Raw genomic sequence first — 26,225 nt, forward strand, 5'->3', positions numbered from 1 at the left:
GCAGGATTACTTAAGCAGACTTCAGAGCCACATTACAGACCAATCACATTATTCATGGCTCAACCTTGTTCTCTAAAATCTGGGTTTTTTCTGACCTTGTTAGATTTCAGAGCTTCCTGTCCAGGAAGAATTTTATCCAGAAGGAGGTGTTTCATATTTATGTGAATGTCTAATACAGTGAATATCTAATACAGTGATTTCCTAATGTTATCATTTCATGATAAACAATGGCTATGTGTATGAGCGTGTGAGAGCATGTCTGTGAATTTACTTATTATTAGACATCCAGTGCTTCACACACAGTGCCTGGCAAATACTAAGACCTCGGTAATGATTTGTTACATAAATAAATGAATATGTTTATTTTTTTATTATATTTGAGTGACCAACTCAGAAAATGAACTTGTGTTGTTTTCCCTGCATTCATTGGCATTATATTTTCTACATTTATTTATATCTTCTGTTTCTTTTATAGCCTAAGTATGAATAAATTGGCTTTGTTGTGTATTTGTAAATCCAATTATCTCTACAGAAAAAGGGCAGTTCAGGCACAGGAAAGTGAGTTGACTTTTCCGTGTTTCAAATGGAACATCAGTAACTGAGTCCCAAGATGTTGAGCCCTGAGTCACTGCCCTATGACTACTGTATAGTTGGGAACCCGCTTTTAATTATGTAGGATTGGAGGGTATGCTCCAGTGAATAAATCTAAATTCAAACTCTGCTCACCAAATGAATGGTGGGAATCCCTCTTCCCATCTTGGTTTTACAGGTCTTGTGAGTATTTTAATGTGGATAGCCACACTTGTTACTTAGTCGTGAGGAGTGTTTAGTAACTCTGTGGTAACTGTGTCTAACCATACACTTATATTTAATAGGATAGCTTTCACATTGAAATTATGTGGGACTCTCAATAATTTCACATAAAAAGTTTTTTTGCACTGATTATTCCCATTTTATATTTATTGACTTCAAATAAATACCACAGAGAGTTCTGGGTACCATGTACAAAATGGTCAAAAGGACCCCTACTCCATCTACTTGCAAAATACCATAAATTATATTTCCGTTTTCTTCCTTTCATTCACTTAGAACCAAGAGAGAGGTCCTGTGCTCATGTGTACAACTGATCTGATTAGTGTTTGATCATCTTTGGTAACTGGCTTGAATTCTTAGATGTAGGAATTAATCATCATACTGGTTATTTGATAGTTTGGATTAACACAGTCCAAGCTATGTAGAAGGAACCATTTCACTTTGAAATGTGTCAAACATTTCTATATCTTTCAGTAAATAGACATGTTTAAATCCCCCCAAAAGCACATAAAAGTGGTAATCTGGGTTTTTTTTTCATTTTATATGTATTTAGTAACCATTTTAATAAGTGTCAAAATACAGAGATATTTTGAGGGTATTATTTTAAATTCCATTTATAAATTAAAGGAAGTGGTGAAATGGAGCCTGAACCATCCTTTTTCAGTTTCAAAAGACAACTTTCATGTAAAAATATTTCTTTGTGATTCCAGAGTTACACATTTATTTTAAATTATTTTGTAACCTATTTCATTATAAGCAGATTTCATTATTCCATCAAGAATTTGATCAAATATCATAACCATCTAGAATCTAAAAGTTTCAATTTCACCATTGCACCTTACTTTTTAATGTCTCCTTTCCTTTCATATGTTTAAGACCATTCTACAGGGCAGAGCTGGGATTACGGTAAGGCAAGCAAAGCTCAGGATCCTGAGAGTAAGACCTCCTTTAACTTTGCACCCTGGGTGCCTTGCTTGCCTTACCCTAGTCCTAACCCTGCAACAAGGTATAAAAATAAAGCAAACATGGGGACTCTGGATCTCAAAGCTCATTTGAAATTATAACTGTCACTTGATTGTCCCTTTCCCTGCTTTTTTAAAAAGAGACAAGCATCTGGAACCAATCAAAAGATGGGAAGGACAGGGAACTAAGTAAGGGAACTTATCCTAGAAGCAAAAGGGAAATCTTGGGAAACTGTCCCATTAAGGACAGAGGTTATTCCATCAATCATCATCAATTCACAACAGTGTCTCTGAGTGAGCAGCGAGTTGACCTGGTGAGAAGTCTGAAACAGAGTATATATTAAAGTTTTATTACTTTAAGTATGACATGTTAAAGTAAAATACATACCCATAAATGAACATTTTATTTCAAAATGTGTTCTAAACATAAATAACTTAATGTATAAAATTATTTTCATAACTTTAGTTTTAAAAATTACTGATTGGATCAGATTGTTTACTTAAAGGAAGCCCTTAGAATTTTCTGGATAAGGTTATTTTCAGCTCTATACTTCAGTACAAATGATGCATATCTAAATTTAGAAATGGAGATCAAATTATTGAGGTTTCAATAAGGCCAAATTAGTCTCTTCTCAAGGGAACATATCTAGTGTATAATAATCAATGTGGACCAAAGAATAAACATAAAATTAGTAAAGAGTAAACTTTTAGAATTTCAGTCATTAATAAGCTTATTGGTGTTTTCCCATTTTTTTCTGCACTGAACATTTCTTTTGTTACAAAATGTTTTTTATGTGATGTTAGAATAAACATGGATAAGGCAATATTATGAAGATTTCTAATGTGAGATTTCTTGTAGATATATGTTGGGTATTCTAAATAAAAGCTGGGAAAATATTATCAATAAAATAAACTTCGAGAGGCATATAAGATATTCACACTTTCACTGCAGGAATCTTACAAACACTAAACCACTATGTGCTTTAGTCCCCCTCCCCACCTATAACATATGCTAAAAGTAACAAAAGCAGATGATTATGAGGTTCAAAATGAAATTTTATTTTCAGTATATTCATTGTCTTAATTTACTTGTGTGTTTTTTTTCTTTTCTTAGGATCTGAGCAGCAAAGATATGAAGAGAGATTTGTATATAGTTGCCCATGTGATACGAATAGGTACTGTCGACCTTATCCGTTCACATGACTAAAGACCAGCCCACCTTGGGATAAGTATCTACTACTATGTTTGAGCTTTATCATCTCCCTAGCTCTTACCTGTGATGTCAGGTCTCAGGATGAGAGTCCAGCTTGTAGCAGAACTCTCCCTTAAGCTCAACTGCTATGGTAGCTGAATTTGACATAAATGAAAGCATTTTTTTTTCACTTGAAATCTTCTGCTCCCTATTTGTTTTTGGACCCAAATTCTTTATTTCAAGTGGTCTGCTCTTTTGACATTCTTTCCATCACAGTGCCTTGCCTTTGTACCAGCTTTTCCCCTTCAGAGATCTTACAACAGGTTGCAGGTTGCCATCTTAACAGGTGGTGAATGGCCTTTGCTGTGTTTTGTATCCAAAAGTATGTATGTGTGCTATTTTCCACAAAATGAGAGTTACTATCCTTACTGCAGTCAATATATGGTATTTCACTTTTACCCCACCCAAGATGAAAAAAGTGAGTTTTGCTCCTGTTCTGTGGTTGATTTACTCAGCCTTATTTCGAGCATATGGCATAATTTGGGGGGCTATGACTAACCAAGTTACTCCATAGGTTTGGGTTCTGGCATATCTTGTACCTTTTTTGTCAAAGAATATTTTTTTAATCCTTTGCCAACAAGACACCTGTTTTGCTGTACTTCCTAAGCACTAGTGAGGTTCCCGTTTTGCTCTTGCAAGTCCTCCACTGTAGGCACAGCCTTGGTAGGCGGAAGAAGCAAACTCCCATTCTTTCTGAGACAACTTTCACTCCAGCAGAGGTTTAGGAGCAGCTTTGACAGCAAAATTTGGTTGGAAGAATAACACATTGTTCTTATTTTTGCATGCATAGTTTTTACCTGGCAACTAAAAATTCTGTATCCTTAATATGCCTAAGAAGTTTAAATCTAACACACTTGTTTTTCAAAGAAATTCATAAAACCACTGGTTCATTCTCATTTGATTAATAAATGGACTATTGGTATTAAGGTAGATAATAAGGATGATTAATTGAACGTGGTGCAGGGGAAGAGCCCTGGCCAAAGGCCTGTTTGGCATTCCTCCACATAAATATTCTGCATCCTTGGATGGCTCCCTTCTGTCCTAAATTAGTCTTCCAATTTAGAGTATCTCTAAGGTGCCTATAGCTTTGACATCCTTGGATGACAACCAGGTGATACTGGAGAGGAGCCTGGAGTTCTCAGTCTGACTGTTATGTTCTGCTGTGCTCCAGGCCGGATGCTCCTGAATGACTCAAAGAAAGGCCCTGCTCACCTGCACTACCGGCGACCATATGGCTGTGCAGTCCTAAGCATCCTGGATGTTCTACAGTCACTCACAGAATTAAAGGAAGAAAAGGATTTTGTTCTTAAGGTTTACACGTGAGTAATAGAGATCAGAAATATTAATAATTTACAACATAAGACATTCCAGCCCTACCCTTGACAGCAGCATGCTCAAGCTTTGTGGGTTACAGAACCACCAGAATATGTAGGATAGAGAGTTTTTTAAAAATGTAGAGATTTTGATCTAAGGTCTATATATATAAGTTTCCCAGGTGATAAGTTTCCCAGGTGATTCTGAAGCAGCTGAATTTGGAAACTTCTATCCTAAACTAGAAGTCTGGTAGTAGAGACTTCTGTACTACCTCTTCTATCTAGGACTAACCAACATTATTATATATTTACAGGAAAACTAATAATGTAATTTCTCATGTGTTTTGGATATAAAAGTATCTTCTTTGTCTAATATTTGCCCTCCAGATATGGTAACTGAGCTAGGTACCGATGCAAATTGCTTCAAAGAATGATCACAAGTCAAATTGAAGAAAAGCAAGTTTTTCTGAGGAGCTGTGGTTTCACTCTTCACTTTTGTGACCACAGATCCATAAGTCACACCCAACTAGTCATGGCATTATTTTTAATGTTCATTAACCAGAGGACCTACCTTATAGAAGCAGTGCATCTCCTCCTGATTCTTATTAAACAATAGAAGAAAGTAAATGAAGAAAAGGACCAGAATTCAGGCATATCCTCTGTCTTTGCTGATGCAGACTTAGGAATAGTAGTGCTGAAAACATGATCTGTGATGAGTTTAGTGAGTTTTTAAAGTGTTTCTAACTATGACAATTTTTTTTAAAAAACACCTGTCCTCTTCTGGTTTTAACCCAGTATTATTTTTCCAGATGAAATCTGATATTGTCCATCACTGTGTTAATGTATCTTCACCATAAATATTGTGTGAATATTTTTCTGTATTATCTGTTCTGATTCAGGCAGGAAATAAACTTAATTCACAATTACACTTAATTCGGGCCCTTGTCTATCAACCACATTTTATTAATTTCAAAATAAAAGTCCAGACCTCCTTATTACCTATTTTGCCTTAAGCACTGTTCTGTTCAGAGTTGTGTACTTATGGGATGAGGATCTTCCTTTGGAATAGTAACCTACAAAGGAAATTTTGGTGGGTTTTCTCTTCCTTTCATGCATCAGTCACAGACTTTCTCCATATCCCAAATCTCTTCATTGATGGCTGATGGGAACTGCTTTTTGATATACTTTCCTCCCTTTGAAAAGGACTAAACAGGAATCCAAAATCATCATCATTATTCTCTTCCTCTTACCCCACTCTGTGCTTCCCAAGGGCAAGGGGTTTATAGGTAGCACTCCCAAATTGCATCTCTTTGCATGTATCAGCTCTTCCTTGCTTCACTGCAAATTCTCATTGTGGATAAGGGCTTGCTCAGCATCCCTCTTGAAATCATGCTGTCAGGCTTAATTGGCCTAATTGCTTCTAAAACAACAGAAGATCATTACCAAAAAAAATTTTTTTGGAAGGACTAACAGAATCAAAATGTAGGATAATTTTTCCACTTGAAAATAGTAAGATTGTCAAATAGACTTCCAACTGTATGTTTGCAAAATTGATTTTGTACACAGTATGGAATTCCTCTAGGATTAGTGTTTTAAATCCACATCAGCACAGTGAATCCAGCCCTTAAGAGAAGCAATATTTTCCAATAAGTTTCATGGCACATGTTTGTTAGATTGAATTAGAAGCTTTAAAGATTTAATAATTGTTATTAATAGTGCTTTAGCCTCTGTTAGGACAGGATTTTGCAAAGATAAAAGACCCCTTGTATAGTTTTAATCAGTGAATTGGCAAAATATCTCATTAGTTGTTGACATTGTCATCATTTCTTTTATTATTCAGTCAGCTTCAACCAGCGAAGATTCAAGCTCCTGGGTGTCTCTTGCCAAAGCCATTCCTCTGGCTTAATAGATGTTGTTTAATATTGTGTGTGTGTAGTGAAGATCCCATATTGTTTTAAGAAAATCTCAACAAGAAGCTAGGGCCTGAAAACTAGGTTGCTTCCTAATGAGCCAAAAGCCTGAAAAATCACAAATAAATCATCACTCTATGCAATTCAGTCTGATATAGATATCATATGTTTCCTCTTGGCGAGAGGGACTAGGGTCACAGGTAAGCACAGGGCACGTCGAACCTGGAGCCTAGGACACAAAAGGAGAGGAGTGCTACAAAGCTAAAGCCAACACTAAGGTGAAGTCAAGGTGCCATAAATAATGCATGTGACCAAACACAAGATGCTTCTGCATATGCAGTGACTACTCTCCAAATTCACAGTGTGACACAGTCTAAAGAAACATTTTTAGGCCAACCTTAATGAAATAGATAATAACTACTTAGAATATTAAATCTATTATGTTAGTTATATTTTAAATCATATTATATAAAATGTATATTACCCATTACATATTCAACCACATGTTATATAAAATTGAGACAAGTATTACATTTTCCCCACTCTCATGTGTTATGAGAAAATTTTTTTCAAATTCGTCATATGCAACCATGTCATCAGGATTCTGTCAACATGAGAGCCACTTTCCGAGTCATCTGACACAGTTTTCCAAGGCATGGTCTTTCACTTCCATCAGGTTGGTTTTGATACATCACTCTTTGAATCCTTGACGATGCTTTCACTAGAAGTTCATGTTGAGGCTCAATTACATTTTTCTGAATATTTGGACACTTGCTGGTTCTGTGTCTTTATTTGTCTTGTAGGCCCATGTATGTGACCTTAATAATACAGCTACTTACTATGCTACTTTTAAGGTGAGCTTTACAATAACATCCAGCTCTTCAATTTGGAAGTCATACCCAAGGGTAATTACTAAATCTGTGAAGTTTTGCTCTTAAAAAAAGAAAAAAAAAGTCTTTAACCAATTCTGTCAGATAAGTTTTATAAACATCTAAAACTTGCATTGATTGAGATCATTTCAGGCTATGTAACTTACCCAAAATACTGCTGTGACATTCAAAATAAAGGGATTCAGAGAATGCCCCATAACATGACAGGATTTGTGAGGGTGGAAATATAAGGTGGCAATCTCTTCTCTTATGTGATAGACTGGAAAGGACCCTATCCTTATATTTGAGGTAGGCACACATTTATTTCCTCTGAACACTGACTTTGGGGTCTTTGTTTCATAGCCACCTTATCCATGAAACTGCCTCAAGTTGAGAGTACTTGTTTAGGAGCCATTCTTGAATGGAGAACTGTTCTTAAATGAGTGAAAGGCCATTCGGCCTTCCTCATTTTAGTAGAGAAAAGAAGGCTCAAGTCTTTATATATATAACAACGTCAAATGAAAATACTGCTTCTCACTTGTGAGTCAGTTAAGGAAGTAGCTCATATTTCTCTCTCTCCTAGCCTAGGCCTTCCCAATTTTCCATGGATCATTTCCTTCCCAATTTTCCATGGATCATCATCCACCCAGGACTGTTACCTGCTGTGTCTGTTGTCAGTGTATGAGCATCTGCACCAAATGTCTGCTCAGGCCATTACAAAGAAGACCTAAATCCAGTAGGTCAATGCCCATGGAACTACTCTGTTTTGACTTGCAGTGCCCGCCACCTCTAGCCTTAGAGCCCAGTTAGATTTGTTCGTGTGTTAGTGCTGCCGCAAAGCAGAATTCATTAAATAATGGGCCAGAGTAAAGAAAGTCAGCCTAGGCGACTCCTGTTCATGTAGAGGTGAAAAGGCTCACAACCCTAACACAGGTATAAGTGTTGGCACATTGAGGTCCTAAGTATTCTCTGCCACAGGCTTGGAAAACACACCTGCATTCTCCCTTCCTTTTCTGTTGTTCTGCTCCTCCAGGAAAGTCACATTGAAAGAATGATGGCTCTAAGAGTAGACAAACACAAAGCTGCCTTCATATAACAACTTTGTTAACTGATTTAAAGTAGTCAGTGGTATGTATGATCCCATCTTGTTTTTTTTTAAGATAATACTTTCATCTCTTAAATAGATGGATAGATTAGATAGATGAGGTGGTTGGTAAACAGAAGCTGTGAGATTTGGAAAAATCACCCTAATTCCCTGAACTTCAATTTCCTCATCTACAAAATTGAAAAAAAAAAAAAAAGGAATAAGGTAATATAAGAAACCACAAAAAATATCTATAGGAACTAGTGAATCAAACAGGAAAAAGGTGGTAAATAAACAAGAGGACCAGTGGTTCAGCAAATGAGGTCTAACCAAATAATGGGCATACTGCCTGCTATCTAAAAAGGAGTTTCCTGTATTTTTTTTTTTTTTTTGCTAGTGACTCTTGGTTACAGGTAAGTTCCACCTTTACATCTAAACTGCAAATCCTATATAATTCCATGCACAATGTCTTTTTTTAAAGATTTTTTAAAATTTATTTGACAGAGAGAGAGACAACGAGAGAGGGAACACAAGCAGGGGGAGTGGGAGAGGGAGAAGCAGGCTTCCCACCGAGCAGGGAGCCTGATGCGGGGCTCGATCCCAGGACCCTGAGATCATGACCTGAGCCAAAGGCAGTTGCTCAGCTAACTGAGCCACCCAGGCACCCCTCCATGCATAATATCTTAATTACCCCATGGTAATCACATAAAATTTCCCGTAGTCCATGTACTTCAGTTTAAAGGAAGTTGACCAAATTCAGCCTTCTTAACTGGTGAGAGAAAGCAACACCAGAGCTCAGGTGTCCTTGCCAACATCTCTGCCTCCAGCTTGCAAGAGTTCAGAAAGCCCCTTTTTTTCCTCCACAGGGATAGAAAGAGCATTTTATACTGATACATGGTGGAATTTATAGTGGAGATCTAATTGCCATGACCCTTATGCATATAATAATGACTCAAAATTACTATAGTCAATTTATTAGAAATACAAAGAGAGCATAAAAGTACAATAAAAGCAAGAGACTTTAACATGCCTCTTGACACACAGAAAGACAAAAATGTATAAGGATGGAAATATTTAAATCAGGTAAATAACTCTGACTTAGAGAATCTGAATAAGGTTGATGCGACAGTTACTAAGTCAGCACCTTTGAATGCTCACCATGGGCTGTGATTACTCCTCTTTTATTGATAAGGAAACAGGCACAGAATGATGAGGCATGTGTGTGAGCAGCCTGATTAAGAGACTATGCTCTTAACCTCTTGCTCTCCTACCTCCGGATAGGGTGAGCATAATTTGTCATCTAAATCAGGACATTCTGATAGTCAAAAGGAGTGCTGTTGATGCCAGGACAGCAGGTGTAAATGGAGAATCCCAGCTCGCCAGGCCATATGGTCCTCCCAGCTCTAGACAAATCTTTCATCCAATAAACAGAATACATCTTTTCCAGTGCCTATGGAATATTTATAAAAATTATTCATAGAAAAAATTTCCATAAATTCCATAAGGCACAAGCCACACTCTCTGATCACAGTGCAATTAGGATATAATGCATCATATTAGTCATCCAAAAGGGAAAAAACATATAATCATCCTGATATCAAAAAAGATACTTGACAAAGGTCAGTCTTCATTCCCAACTTTTTTTCATTCCCAATTATTTAACAATTTTAGCTTAGTAAACTCAGAATAAAATGCTGTTTGTTGCAATTTGAGGGGGTTAATAGATAACAGTAGATTGGTTCTAAGAGCAAAATATTAAGCAGGTATAGATAAAAATGGATAATACAATACAGAGTGGCATAGATGGAAATTTATAATGTGTGTATATATATATATACATATGTATATATACATATGTAAATAGTATATATAAACATGTCACTTTTATTAGCAAGAAAACTTATTTGAGATCACGGTTTGGATCTATCAGCCACGTGGACTTTTGTATTTGTTTCCTGTGACTACTATAACAAATTACCGCAAATGTGGTGATTTATAACACAGAAATTTATTCTCACAATCTGGAGGCCAGAAGTCTGAAGTCAAGATACCAGCAGGACCACACTCATTCTGGAGGCTCCAGGGGAAAATCTGTTCTTTGCATCTTCTGGGAGCTGTCAGCATGCCTTGACTTGGGGCTTCATCACTCTAATCTCTGCTTCTGTGGTCACATTGCCTCCTCCTCTCCTGTCTGCATTTTCTTCTCTTCTGTGTCTTAAATCTTCCTCTGCCTTTCTCTAAGGACATTTGTCATTGAAGTTGGACTCACCCAGATTATCCAGGATTATCTCCTAATCTCAAGATCCTTAACTTAATTACATCTATAAAAATCCTTTTTCCAAATAAGGTAACATTCACAGGTTCCAGGGATTAGGATATGGATATATCTTTTTAGGGGCCACCATTCAACCCACCACAACTTGTGATTAACATGAACCCTGAGTCAGAAAGACTATTGAGTCATCATCAAAGTGGAACCTGGTGGTACAGAGGGATTGTCTCTTCTCTGCAAATAGGTTGGCCCCAAAAGAGGAAAGAGGCATGTTCATGCCCAGGTCCTTCTAGAAGTGCTGGCCAAAGAGGTCACTCTTTCTCCCAGGAAAGTGACTAAATGGGGCAGAAGTGTTACTCATGGAAGCCCTTCTACCACCTGGAAGGAGGACTAAAACTTAGTATTTCTGTTAAAGTGTTATGTGTGCATGCTTGCGTGCTATTTGTCTTTTTTTAATACTCTGTACTAAAGTAAACATATATAGGTTGTAAAATAAATAATTTACATTTCTCATAAATAAAAATGCAGGGGCACCTGGGTGGGTCTGTTGGTTAAGCGTCTGCCTTCGGCTCAGGTCATGATCTCAGGGTCCTGGGATGGAGCCCTACATCAGGCTCCCTGCTCAGTGGGGAGTCTGCTTCTCTCTCTCCCTCTCCGTTTGTGTGCTCTGACTCTCTCTCTCTCTCTCTAGTTCTCACTCTCAAATAAATAAAATCATAAAATCATAAATAAATAAATAAAAATGCAATTTCTCATGGCCATGACAGCACATCCAGAATGCATCAAATTAGTTTGTGTTAGCTTGGTCTTGGAGATTCTGTTCAATTAGACCATTTTTATAGAAATATGTGCTGTTTTTCTTCATCCTTATGGATACTTCTTTTTTTGCACTTTCATCAGGCCTTCATGAAACAGTGGTCAACATCAGTAGTATTTTTAAATCTGTAGGTTGTTGCCTATTTTCCAGCTTTTAGGACTTTAACCAAATAAAAGCCAAAAGAACACCCAAAGAGAAAGAATTTTAACATGGAGTATTTGCACTAAATTAAGTTTTACACCATAACCAAGACTCAGTAGTTATAATTAAGTAGAGACAAAATGGGAATGCTGACTGACATCAGGGACACAAGGACCCTGAAGCCCAGGGCAGGAGTAAGGTTTTCAGGGTTATAGTACTCAGCCTCTTTCTCTCTGCACCCCACCCCAACCCTGCCTGCCTGTCCTACTTTTGGGACCAAGCAGACCTACGTTTAGACTCTAGCTCCACTTCATTCTTCTCAGTAAAATGAACATTAGGAGAATTAAGTGAAATAAAATACGGGAATATACCCCAACCATTGCCTACCTATAGTAGGCCCCCTTCTAAAAATGCAAAGGTTATATGCAACTGATAATTTATTGAACGCAAAACGTTGAACATCTGAAACTAATGATGCGCCATATGTTGGATAATTGAATTTAAACAAAAAATAAAATAAAAAAATAAAATGCAAACTTAAAGGTCTTACAAACAACCCTTTAAAATTTCTTAAGCATTTTAAACATTTTTTGTGTTGTTCGCCTTGGAGAAAGAGGAGAAGAAAGTTAGGTGAATAACCATCAGAAACACAGAAATTAAGTTAAGGAGATTGTAGGAAGAGGCAGATGCTAACGTGTGCTCTGGTACATGAGTGAATGAGAAGAGTATTCTGAACCCTGTTGAGCAGAACCCGAACTCCTGCTTCAGTGCTTCTGAATGCTTGGGAATCCCATGTAGAAAACCAAAACACTCTCACCTCTCTGTCTTCTTCCTTCAGTAAAATCCCTGGACATGTGGTAGTTGAAATGCTGTGCCATTTATCTACCCTCTGAGGAAAGCAGACTGCTACAGAGGCATACAGACCTCTTTTAGATCACAATCCCTCATGTGTCTTATGATTGAGGACAAACTACCAACATCAGTAATCATGCTCTACATATTAATTTGATTGGATAGAACATAATCATGCTTCATTATAATCACAACTCATTTGATTTTTTAATAAATGCTCCCATTTATACTTTGTCCTTATAAAATAGCCTAGTGATTGATTAAAATATGCTGATGACAGCACATCCACGTATTTTCAGATGATTTGAGTAGCTCCTTGGCATTCAGGAAAGGAAGATATTTGAAAGATCAGTTAGGAGGTAATTACACTAGTCCAGAAGAGAGTTGATAGTGGTCATACCGAGGCCGTGAAGAGGAGACGTGAATGAATTAATACATACTGTCACTGTGGATGTGGTTGACAAAGCGCTGTCTCCACTATACTGCAAAAAAAACCCAAAAACCAAAAAAAACCCCACACATTAATGTTTTATTGGAGAAATGCTGAAATTACACCATCTATTGGAAGGAGGGAGTTAATTTTCAAGACTCTTCTTTTGAAGTGAGAGGGGCAGTATGTTATTTATGACAAACTGTAGTCAGATTTCTGTTAAAGAAAGTACTGATCTTGTAAACCTAGAAAGTGACAAAAAAAAAAAAAACCTGACAGCAAGACAAGTCTTTGAATCCTCACCAGCTGGGCACTTCTCTGATGTACTGACTGGTTGGAAGAGATGAGACAGTATGCATGTCAGACAGGAAGGGCTGGATGTGCTGTTGCCAGCACCTCTCACTTTTGATTTCCAACTGGGTTGCTAAATCACAAGTGCTCATCCTGAAGAACATTCTCCCCCTTCCTTTGTTTGGAAGGAATTCTGTAAGTAGAAATTATCCTCCCAGCTCTGGACTACGAGAACTTCATCTTTGGTAATTCTTTGCAGCATCTCTAAGTGAGACTTCTTTATATTGATTAAGGAGTCCAAAGAGGGCACTGGGTGGCTCAGTTGGTTAAGCGACTGCCTTCAGCTCAGGTCATGATCCTGGAGTCCCTGGATCGAGTCCCACATCGGGCTCCCTGCTCGACGGGGAGTCTGCTTCTCCCTCTGACCCACTTCCCTCTTGTGCTCTCTCTCATTCTCTCTCTCAAATAAATAAATAAAATCTTTAAAAAAAAAAAAGGAGTCCAAAGAGCCACTGATTGAGTAACAAAATTAAGCTAATGACTAATTTCCTTTATCTCTTAGTGGCTTCCATACAAACCCTTTTATTTAATTGCTCTTCACATTGCTTGTACTTCACACTGCTGGATGGCACATGATAAAACTTTTTTTCTGTTGTTAAGTCTTTATACTATTTTTTCAGGTCCTTACTCTTTGATTTCTTTTTTATTATTATTTGAATGTAGTTGACACACAACATTACATTAGTTTCAGGTGTGCAACATAGCAATTCATCTTCTCTATACATTATGCTCTGCTCACCACAAAAACAGAAATATGATATGATCCAATAATTCCACTACTGGGTATTTACCCAAGGAAAACAAAAGCACTAATTCAAAAAAGATATATGCACCCTTTTGTTTATTGCAGCATTATTTACAATAGCCAAGATATGGAAGCCACTCAAGTGTCCATCAATAGACAAATAGATAAGGAAGATGTGGTATACACACACACACACACACACACAGACACACATACACAGGAATATTGTGCAGCCTTAAAAAAGAGGACTCAAAGGGGCACCTGCACCCCAATGTTTATAGCAGCGCTGTCCACAATAGCCAAACTATGGAAAGAGCCCAGATGTCTGTCGACAGATGAATGGATATAGAAGATGTGGTGTGTACGTGTGTGTGTGTGTATATATATATATGTATATACACACACACCTACATACCATGGAATATTACTCATCCATCAAAAAGAATGAAATCTTGCCATTTGCTAGGATGTGGATAGAACTAGAGGGTATTATGCTAAGTGAAATAAGTCAGTCAGAGAAAGACAAATACCATATGATTTCATTCATATGTGGAATTTAAGAAACAGAATAGATGAACATAGAGGAAGGGAAGGAAAATAAAATAAGATAAAAACAGACAAACCCTAAGAGACTCTTAACTATAAGAAACAAACTGAGGGTTGCTGGAAGGGAGGTGGGGGGGGATGGGCTAAATGGGTGATGGGCATTAAGGAGGGCACTTGATGTAATGAGCACTGGGTGTTATATGCAACTGATGAATCAATAAATTCTACCCCCAAAAGTAATAATACACTATATGTTAACTAAATTGAATTTATTAAGATTTTATTTATTTATTTGACAGAGAGATAGAGCCATAGAGCACAAACGGGGGCAGGGTGGAGGGGCAGAGGGAGAGGGAGAAGCAGGCTCCCTACTGAGCAGGGAGCCTGATGCGGAGCTCAATTCCAGGACCTCAGGATCATGACCTAAGCCGAAGGCAGACACTTAACCGACTGAGCCACCCAGGCGCCCCAACTAAATTGAATTTAAATAAAAAAATTTAAAAAAATAAATAAATAAATAAATAAATAAATAAATAAAATTTTTTAAAGATGAGATCTTGCTATGGTGATTAACATAATAAAAAATTTAAAAAAAAGAAAAAAGTGAAATTAAAAAAAAAAGATGAGATCTTGCCATTTTTGACAACATAGATGGGCCTAGAGGGCATTATACTAAATGAAACAAGTCACACTGAGAAAGTCCTATACCGTATGATTTCACATGATAAAATTCTTACTGGGGTTTCCTATTTGAAGTGGCTGTGCTGGACTACACACTTCTGAGTAACCATGGAAAGATCCTGTGAGTTTTCCTTTGTGCCTGGGTCTTCCATTTTAGAGTAAGAAGGTATGGACTCATACCTTCGTATGCAACAGGGGAAGGGGTGGGGCCAAGGCTCTGGGGACTCTTGGTGTCACATGGAATTTTCAAGAGATGACCCCAATCTCATTTCAGTTGTTTCATCAAAGTGTTTGCATTAGGATGAGGAATTCCTGGTCTCTGTTTCTAAACTATAGCAAGTACTTGTGTGGTGGCAGCTCTCTTGGTATTGCCCTTTAGAGGGGAAGACTCTGAAATGTCAGAAATTAACAGAGGTGCGATATTGTTCCTCTATTCTCTCTTTTGTCCCAATCCTGAAGCCCCTAGGGAAGGACTTTATATGTTTAGACATCAATCTTCTCTGCTAAGCTCTCCTTTCCCTTCACTACAGAGGTTTTCACAGTGGATCAAACTCACTACTCTCCTAAATTTTTCTTCCTTTCTTGGTCTGGCTGAAACAGCCACAAGCATATATCCATACTGCCCTGAGCTTAGCAGGATTTTCCTCTGGGGCCAGTATAATGACTATTGAATGATGGTACAAAGCCAATGCAAGGCATGGCAGTTCCTAAACAGTAGTTGTTGTTGAGAGGAACTGTTATTTTCCCTCTCAGGAACTTGCCTCTGGAACTAGTGTGTGCGTGTGTGTATGTGTGCATATGTGTGTGTGTAAGGGACTAGAAGAGAAGAACTTATCATGTGGGAGAGTGCTACTTCAGAGAAAAGGATATTTTGCCACTTAATATTTGTTGAGATGCATTTTAGAGTTAGAACACTTCCCTCAAGTGTGAATCTTCTATGGGCCTTAAAAGAAAACAAGCCTTGTCTAACTTAGTAAAACATAGGAAAGTGAGTTTGAAGTTTTCCTTCAAAGTTAGCCTTTCAGTTGGAACATCAGACCAGATGTTGAAAAGCCTTGAGAGCCATAATGCCTGTCCTTCTGTTGCAGGTGCAACAACGAGAGTGAGTGGTCCCAGATCCATGAGAATATCATCCGCAAGTCCAGCGCCAAGTATTCTGCCCCCAGCGCCAGCCACGGTAACATACTTCTCTGGCTAGAAAACTTTGTGTCGTGCTTGCTGTTGCTGATCATACAGACCTTAGTGAATTTCTGCTGATCAGCTGCCATATGTAAAGTTCAATTCCCTACAAACATTTATTCTCCTCCCCAGTCACTTTCTACTATTTTTTTGTGATAATATGAGATCTTTCCTAATTACTTCTAACCAAAATACATTTTCTGTTCTTTCTAAAATGGATTCCATGTGCTTTGATAGGTGACTTGAGTTCCAGTTTAAATCCAAAGTGAACAAAATTGCTGCAAGGTTTGTCACATTGTGAAGTCTGTTTTCCTGAACAAAGAATACACATCCTAGCCAAAAATAAAAGACAAATATTAATAATCACTTTTTCTATTCCTGTTCAGTGTTAGCATCACCAAGAAAGCCTGACACTAATGAGAATCAGTGATTAATCTGCCAATATCATTCAGGAACTAGAATAGACAATCTTTATTTCACAGCAGCTTTTTATCTTAGTTCAACTTCTTTTCCTTTTCCCTCCTTTTCTTTTAAAACTGCTTAATTTCTCTTTAAAGTCTTGGTGCAATTTCACACATTAGAAAGATTGTATTTTCTAATTTGAACATTAATTGCTTGATTATATTAGAAGCACTATTTAAAAGCCTCTGAGCTTTTATGTACACTTGAAGATAGCTTTCAAATTACAAAAAACCATGTTTCTTCTGACAGTTTTAACCTCTCAATTATCTCATAATCTCTTTTACATAACTTTCTTTATTTTTTAACTTCCATATCCTTGTTATAAATAGAAATTGGGCCTTAAATAACAGTGTAAAGCCACTGCAAGGCATGGCAGTCTCCAAAGTTATTAAGAAGAACTAAGTTTTCACTACTAGGTATATATCCAAAAAGTACAAAAATGCTGATTCGAAGGGGCGCCTGTACCCCAATGTTCATAGCAACATTATCAACAATAGCCAAATTATGCAAAGAGCCCAAATGTCCATCGACTGAGGAATGGATGAAGAAGGTGTGGTATATAAATAAATACACACACACACACACACACACACTGGAATATTACTCAGCCATCAGAAAGGATGAATACTTACCATTTACATCAACGTGGATGGGACTGGAGAGTATTATGCTGAGTGAAATAAGTTAGAGAAAGACAAATACTATATAATTTCACTTATATGTGGAATTTAAGAAACAAAACAGATGAACATAGGGGAAAGGAAGGAAAAATAAAATAAAGAGGCAAACCATAAGAGACTCTTAAATGTAGAGAACAACTGAGGGCTGCTGGAGGGGAGGCAGGTGGGGGGAAGGGCTAAATGGAGGATGGGCATTAAGGAGGGCACTTGTTGGGATGAGCACTGGGTGTTGTATGTGGGCAGTGAATCACTGGATTCCACTCCTGAAACCAGGGCTAAACTGTATGTTAACTAACTTGAAATTAAAAAAAAAAAAAAAAACTTAATTTTTTCTTTATCAGGGTTAGCAGATATTCAACTAGGAGGGTCCTCAGAACAGCTCCACACCAGAGGTTGTAAAGTTTGAGACTCTTGGCTAGGAGAACTTGATTTCTCTAAAACTCTGGCATGGGGAGCCTTAGGATCTCTCTCACTATTTTTAAGTGACTGTGTATGTGCCTGGATGCCAAGGAGCTCCATGTAGTGTGCTTGAAGGGGAAGGGAGCCCGTATTTCTCATCTAAAATGAGGCTAAAGCAAGAAGCAAATAAATCTTGTTTTTAAAATATAAAGTTACTGGTAATTTGGAAGACTACCATTCACATCCATACGTAGGGTGTTCTTTGCTTTATTTACTTACTTGATTTGTAAAGAGCTGCCCCTGGCTACAAGTTCTTGGGACATGACATGCTTAAAATATGGAGAACATTATAAAAGTAAGATTGTAGTAATAATAACACTTTTAAAAACAATTGAAAGATTAGTTTCCACCATCACCTCCCCAGGTGAAGATGTTGAATTGTGTCTCACTTCTCAGAGCAGGGGCGGTGCCATCTTCAGTGTCTGTGGTTTTTATCCAGAACTCACAAACACTGGCCATTTCCAATCACACTTGCCCTAGTAAAAAAGGCACCTGCAGAGTGCAGGGGGGCACACAAAAAATTCAAAATAGATGAAAGACCTAAATGTGACACAGGAAACCATTAGAATCCTAGAGGAGAACACAGGCAGCAACCTCTCTGACCTCAGCCACAGCAACTATCTTGCTAGACACGTCTCTGGAGGAAAGGGAAACAAAAGCAAAAATGAACTATCAGGACTTCATCAAGATAAAAAGCTTCTGCACAGTGAAGGAAACAACAAAACTAAAAGGCAGCCTACTGTATGGGAGAAGATATTTGCAAATGACATATCTGACAAAAGGTTAGTATCCAGAATCTACAAAGCACTCATCAAAATCAACACCCAAAAAATAAATAATCCAGTTAAGAAATGGGCAGAAGACATGAATAGACATTTTTCCAAAGAAGACATCCGGCGGCCAACAGACACATGAAAAGATACTCAAAAACATTCATCATCAGGGAAATAAAAATCAAAACCGCAATGAGATATCACCTCACATCTGTCAGAATGACTAAAATTAACAACACAGGAAACGATGGATGTTGGCTAGTATGTGGAAAAAGGAGAACACTCTTACACTGTTGATGGGAATGCAAACTGATGCAGCCACTGTGGAAAACAGTATGGAGTTTCCTCAAAAAGTTGAAAATAGAACTACCCTATGATCCAGCAATTGCACTACTAGGTATTTACCCAAACAATACAAAAATACTGATTTGAAGGGGTACATGTACCCCGATGTTATAGAAGCACTATCAACAATAGCCAAATTATGGAAAGAGCCCAAATGTCCATCGACTGATGAATGGATAAAGAAGATGGCGCACACACACACACACACACACACACACACACACACACACACACACGAATATTACTCAGCCATCAAAAAGAATGAAATCTTGCCATTTGCAATGATGTGGTTGGAGCTAGAGAGTATTATGCTAAGCAAAATAAGTCAGAGAAAGACAAATACCATATGATTTCACTCATAGGTGGAATTTAAGAAACAAAATAGATGATAATAGGGGGAAAATAGAGAGGGAAGCAAACCATAAGAGACACTTTTTTTTTTCTTTAAGTAGGCTCCACACCCAGCATGGAGCCCAACTGGGGACTTGAACTTACAACCCTGAGATCAAGACCTGAGCTGAGATCAAGAGTTGGATGCTTAACCAACTAAGCCACCCAGGCACCCCTTAAAGACTCTTAAATATAGGGAACAAACTAAGGGTTGCTGGAGGGGAGATGGGTGGGGGTGGGCTAAATGGGTGATGGATATTAAGGAGGGCACTTGTGTTGAGCACTGGGAGTTATATGTAAGTGATGAGTCACTAAATTCTACTCCTGAAACCAATATTACAGTGTACGTTACTAGAATTTAAATTAAAATTTGAAACAACAAAAAAAATCCTTTAGCTTTCTAGAACATTGCTCTAGAATAACATATACTTTCTGCATCAAAATTTTTCTCAAGAAAAGTGCTGAACTTTGCATATTTTCTTCCAGAAAAAAAAATATGACTCTTTATATCTTTTCTAGTACTACAGTACAGGGTGGAGATGTGGTTCTGAGTAAGAAAATGCTTTTGTTTTTGCAGGTCTTATCATTTCTCTGCAGCTTCTTCGTGGAGACATGGAACAGATTAGGAGAGAAAACCCCATGATATTTAATAGGGGATTGGCAATTACAAGAAAATTGGGATTTCCTGATGTCATCATGCCAGGTAGGCAGCCCTTCTTGGGCCTGGGTTGGGAGCAGGGTTAGAAGGATGTAATCTGGTGCTCCTCTCATGAGCAGATGGTGAACTATGCTGGGGAGGAGCCCTGCAGCCATTAAAAGCCTCTGAATCCAAGTCAGGTTGCTGACTACAGTCTGTAGTCAGTGGCTCCTTTATTGGCATCTGTTCTTCTCCAGAAGCCCCCACATCATATTCACCCATGCGACATGACAATCCAGCAGATGGGCTTTGTTGTCTCCTGTAGAGATTGGATGGTAGGAACCAACATGAAACTCTTCATGGGGATGCCTTATACCCTCTTTGGCTCACAAGAGCTTCCTCTTTAGGGGAAGAATACACCAAAATATGTGCCTGTAGTATTGATGAATCCAATTCATGTAGGAAAAGCAGATACATTTTAATGTATCAGAAAACAAATCAGGCAAATGGTATGTTAGGCACTAGGAATAGTACTACCTAGCCAGTTTCTTAGGGATTGCCGCACTGTTCTCATCTAATGCCCAGCGGAAAGCCAGAGCAGAAAGTGGGAATGCATCAACCCTCATGTGTGATTCTAGAAGGTCAGTCTCAGGTTCATGTTTCCTAGTCAGGTCGATGCAGGCAAAGCTAGAGAAGTGGATTGAAATAGGCCATCAGAACCAAGGGGACTTTAGGGAATGAGGGAAGGTTAGAGGTGTGGCTCAGATGGAGGGATGGTGGTCTGAAAAGCAGAGGAGATATGAATAAAGAAGGGGAAATCAGAACAAGCAAATAGCTGGTTTTCTGAATGGATTACAGGAGTAGTGGATCTACCCTTCCCATTGAATTTTAATGATCTGGTAAAAGCTTGTTTGCATCTGTTTGAAGAGCCAGGGTAGGCCAGACTGAACTGACTGTGACCACTCTGTATATCACCTATTGGGAGTTCTTCATGGTGCTCTAAATCCCCTTGTTGGAAATATTTGTCAGCACACACCCAAGGGGGAGTATGGCCTGAGCACAGAAGGCCCAGGTGATGGATTCCAGCTGCCTTCCAACTTCTCCCACTGTGCCTGGACTTGTTTTCTCTTGCTGCATCCCCTCCCCATAGACACTGTGAATGCAGAGTGAGCTGCTGGGAACAGACCTCATCTCCTGCTCATGCACACAGAAAGAACTTTTGGGTGGGAAACCTGGGCCACTCAATCAATTCCATGTTTAGCTAAACGCTAGGGAGACTTCATGCTTATAAAGTGCCCCCATCTGACTGTTGGAGAGCAATATCCTTCATAGGACACTTTTTCCATTCTGTCCTGACATCATTCCTTAGCCCTGGTTGTCAGGACAAGAAGAGCCCAGGCATAGTTCTGGCTTCTTGGCAAAATGTCATGGAAGAAAGAAGAGTGGTTACCAAAATTGATCTGGTGATTTTTTATTTTAAGTTAGATATCCAGGCTCATGAGGTAGAGTAATACATTGTAAGAGATATACTTAAAGTCCTTCCTTTCTTTTAAGAACTTGTTTGCCTGACATTTAGACATTTCTTTCCTCTTAACATTCACAGTCAGAGAATTAAAAACCAAATGAACAGAGACTAAAAATGAACAAACTTAAGTCAAAACAATTCTTAAGTAAAGTTTGATTTCAAGAGTTATGTGGTCTAGCCCTCATCTATGGAAAGAAATCTTTTTGTGGAGCACCCCACATCTCTTTGCGTCATTGACAAAACAGTTTAGAAAGGACTTCTGGGTATGCTAGATGAGTCTGGGGAAATCAGTTGTATCAGGCACTGGTGAGACAAGCTAAGGTTAGGAGAGTTTTCCCTCCCCTGGGCAGTGAAGGGACCATCATATAATTTGCAATCCTGAAAGGTCCAGGCCTGGCCTGTGAGTATGCTGCTTCCTGGGTCGTCTGCCTTTGAGTACTGAGTGCTAAAGCTGAAAGTAAGGATTGGTTCACAGGCAGGACACAATCTTTTGTGCGTAATCTGTCTCCTCCTCTCCCTTTCCTCCCCCTGAGGAAAGAGCTTTTTTGCAAATGGCTACCCCCAGGGTTGTGAGCTAACAACTGACTGACAGATCTTTCAGTGCACCCCAAGATACCATCAGAGAGAGTTTGCCTTTCTCAGGCATGGTGATAGAGCTGGCCTGCAGCTTCTGGAGCAACAGGAAAAGTGTACAGGAATGTTTTACATTGCAGTCAACCTGTCTTGGGAAACCATATGCTCAGAAGTCCCTTAGTGAGACTTCTGCAGCTGAACCATGCTTCCCCCATGGGAATGTTGTACCTGGGCTGCAGCCCTGTCTCAGCCCATATAGTGCTGGTATGTCCAAGGTACAAGAAGTTGCAACTTCCTGATACATGGACATACATATGAGAAATGAACAAGGCAATGAATTATGTCAGTAACTGTGAGCATTTCAACACTTAAATTACAGAGTTAAACCAGGCTCCAGCCACACCAGTATCCAACATACCCTTTTGAAAAAGGTCTCTTTGATGGTCTCCCATTGCTCTCCATGGGTGTGTAACACACTGCATGGCCACTGTGAACCAGAGATGTGCTACTCTGTGCCACCACTGAGACTGTACAGCCATCCAGCTCGGCTCGTGACCCGTGGTAGTGAGCAAGAGGCAGGGGTGCTATCGCTCGTGCCCTGGGAGGTCCCAGAGAAGGCACCCCAACCAGGAGATGACATTCTTGATTATAGAAGAAGAACAAATAGATATGGGAATTTAAGCCTAATTTTGAAACTGAACACTCACAGCCTTTTATTGGTTGGTCACCATATTCCTGTGGGTACTTCCTCCTTCTCTCCAAACTCATTTTAGTCCAGTTCAGAAGCTAATAACTCCTCTCCTAGAATTTTCTTTTCAAGAAAATGGGCAGGAAAGACTAGAGCAGGACAAGTGTTCCAGGTGAACAAGTTGGAGTTAACATTGTTCCCAATCAAGTACCCAAAAGAAAACTGCAGGCCAAAACTGTAAACTGAAAGGAATGATTTAAAAGCTTTTGCTCAAGAAGAGGCTGTGCCCTCCTGCAGACCATGCCTGAGCCAGCAGAGCCGTGCCACCATCTTCTACATCCCTCTCGTTCATAGCTTTCCTCTAAAGCCTGTTCCCTGGAGTCAGTAGGAATACAGAGTTCTGTCATGGCTCTGTGGGAATTACATTTTACCTTATTGTATAAGCCTTGAATTTTTAAGGGTTTTCATTTCCTGTGGGCAAAATGGGCCGAGTTTCATATGAGTGACATGGTCTTCCATCGTGTCAGAAGAAACCCGCCCTTTGATTTAATGTGCTCTGACTGAGGACTAGGTTTTTCCCAAAGCAGTAGTTCTCTGACTTGAGTCACCTGCAGGGTTTGGAGAAACAGACTTCTGGGCCCACCCCCAGGAGTTTCTGATACAGTAGGAATGGAATGGGACCCAACGATTTGCATTCCTTACAAGCTCTGAGGTGATGGTAATGCTGCTAGTTTGGGAACCCTTTTGAGAACCATGTCCTAGGAGGGACTCTGCCTTAGGGAGGCTTTGTCCCTTTCTGAGTCAGCCCTAGCACAAGGAGTGCTCCTCTCCGGGTTGCTCCAAACTTGCCCTTAGAAGGCAGCTTTGCAGGCATGGCATCCCTCTAGGGGACCCTCTGACTCTTGCCCTTGTGCTCAGAAATACACTCTGTCCTTTGCTTTGACCCTTGATAAAAAGTGCATGCTTCATCACCGACCTGCTAGTGATGTTTTTTTTTTTTTTTTCTCTTTTCCTGTTTGTCTTAATTGTTCTTGTCTCTCTCTCTGCTGTCCCCTCATTCTCGCCCCTTTCTTTCTGGTGCAGAGATGAAGATAGTTGGGTGTAAGTTCCTGCTTTTGTGTGCCCTGTCTGCTTTTTGCCTGCTTTGTTTCCATCTTCATTTGTTTCATGGAATGTTGCAATACTGGGGTGGGGTGTCATGTACATTATTAATCCTTCATCAGCCTCACCTTTTGGGGTAACTGACAAGACATAAAAAAAAAAAAAAGAAGCTACTAGCCCAGCCTAGAACACAGTATATTACTTTAGGTGTTCCTTAAAATCTGAGGAAACTAAGAACATAAGAACTAGCTGTATAGCTACAGGGGAAGATTTTTAGGAGACACGTCAGCTACTTCCACTGAAAAGAAAATGAAAGGTGCTTATCCCAGGCTACACAGAATCAGAAAGGTAGAAAACTTGTCTTTTCAGCTCTGTTGGACACATCTCACACAAAAGGCAAACACACAGAGACATAACTTTTAAAAGCAAGCTCTCCTCAAAGGGCGTGATGAAAGTATTTACCACAAGTAGATTTACAGGACTGTGGTCAGTCTGAGTGTCAAATGAGGCTTTGGCAATATCTAAGGGATGTTTTAGGAATGATCACTTCTGGTCCCATGACAGAATGGAAGATCATCACATCCTTGACCCAAGAAAGGAATAACCATATATAATGATGTCATACTATGCCCATTCCTGTCTTCCTGGTAAAGCAGAGAATATCACTGGCCTTGTAACAGTAGAAACCAGTAGAAGTGTACACTGAAGACATGGTTTAGAAGTAAAGAACCCATCTCTCCTGGATACTCTAGTCCTCCCAAGAGTCTTTCTTGGGGGGAAGAAGGTCTCTTACTTAAAATAAGAACTACAACAAAATAAAACGTTGGTCTATGCCTGAAACTGTCTAAGTTGAATGGTTGTTAATGTCTCCATATCTCCATGGTGCTGTCAGGAGACTTCACTCCTGTTCTGCCACGAGATAAAATTGGTGTCATCCTGAGCAGGTCGCATCGTCTGCTGAGAGAAGGTTAACTCTAGTTTCACATGGTCTTAAGGGAAAGAAAGCACTATCCTTCCTAATACTATCTAGAAGTAGACAAGATATAAATAATATAATATTAAATACTGGTATCCTTGAACCCAAAGCCTCCCAATATGTGGTGTGACTAATTTATACAGAAGGAACATGAATATAATAAAGAGTCCAAACAAGTCTGAGTACTCAAGCCTGTGTGGGCTGTCCTGGATCATTTCTCCTGGGATGGAATTCCACATAGGCTGGAACCATGTGGCCCCAAAATTCCTAGTAAGGCTGGAGTGTCTGGCAGGAGATTCTCTTGCTAACAGATGCTCTGGTGCCTGAGCCAGACCTCAGAAGTTCTGAAACTGCTAGTCTGCTCTCAGAAGAGAGGTGCAAACACATGGTGAGTTCTGTTTCTCCAGTGCCATACTAGGATGCAGGTCTTCAGAGGGTCACACCTGGCCACCAAGGCATGCAGTTCCCTGTCACTGTTGGCTGCAGCTCTGTCACAGTGCTCCCAGCCCCCTAAGATTTCTGGTAGCTGAAAAACAGTTTCCTTCTAAGACCTCTCGCTTAACATAAAGACCCCAGAATGTTTCAGGCCAATCCCTGACGTAATAAGGTGGCCTCAGGTTCATTACCTTGCTCCTTTCCAGCTGCTGCTTGTGTGGACTTACAAGAATCTAGATTTCTGATGTATAGTTGTGGTATAGTGAAACTGTCCTTGACACATAAACACTCCAAGTCAGGTATCAGGAAACTATAGTCCCTGGGCCAAATCCAGCCAGCAGCCTATTTTTGTACCACCCTGCAGCCAAGAATGTTTTTTCACATTTTAAAAGGGGTGTGAAAACAAAGAACATGTAACAGAGACCTATGTGACCCACAGAGCCTAAAATATATACTCTCTGGCTCCTTACAGAAAAAGTTTGCCCACCTCTGCTTTCTCTTAAGTCTCCTAGTCTCCTGACATGCAGCTGTACCAACAGCTGACATTGGCTACTCTAGCAGACTGTGAAAAGGACAAAGACAATATACTCGGAGGCCCTCCTACAAGAACAACCTCATTCATTCATCTTTGCATTCCAGAAACTTGGTTGCATGTCAACTGAGCGCTAAGCATGCAGAGATATAAGGCATTGCTGATGCTGTTAAATGCTCTGCTAACCTCAGGAAGCAGAGGACATGTAACAAAGGGAGGCAGGGCCGCCCTCAATAATACCCACTCCCCCACCCCACAGAGAAACCTCCCCTTCCCAGAAGCCTCTCAGCATTCCTCGGTGCTGCCTAAGAGCTGCCTAACCCCCCACACGGAGCCAGATTTCATCAGCGTCTTTCCAGCGGACCCCATGGTCTGGTCCCCTGGCATTAAACCCTGGAGAGCATCAGAATCACCTGATGATTTTGTTTGTTT

General features: G+C 39.4%; 1 protein-coding gene across 7 annotated transcripts in view; it reads left to right on the forward strand.

Moving 5' to 3' along the window:
- Positions 1-26,225, forward strand: part of DOCK3 (dedicator of cytokinesis 3) — a 509,358-nt gene that overhangs the window by 388,827 nt on the left and 94,306 nt on the right. For all 7 annotated transcript variants that reach the window (XM_027585590.2, XM_027585591.2, XM_027585588.2 and 4 more), the window contains 4 exons: positions 2,890-2,950; positions 4,199-4,346; positions 16,127-16,215; positions 19,904-20,029. In XM_027585590.2, the coding sequence (XP_027441391.1) occupies positions 2,890-2,950; positions 4,199-4,346; positions 16,127-16,215; positions 19,904-20,029 (424 nt within the window). The remainder of the gene's footprint in view (positions 1-2,889; positions 2,951-4,198; positions 4,347-16,126; positions 16,216-19,903; positions 20,030-26,225) is intronic.

The sequence above is a fragment of the Zalophus californianus genome, chromosome 1, assembly GCF_009762305.2.
Source record: "Zalophus californianus isolate mZalCal1 chromosome 1, mZalCal1.pri.v2, whole genome shotgun sequence".
NCBI lineage: Eukaryota > Metazoa > Chordata > Mammalia > Carnivora > Otariidae > Zalophus > Zalophus californianus.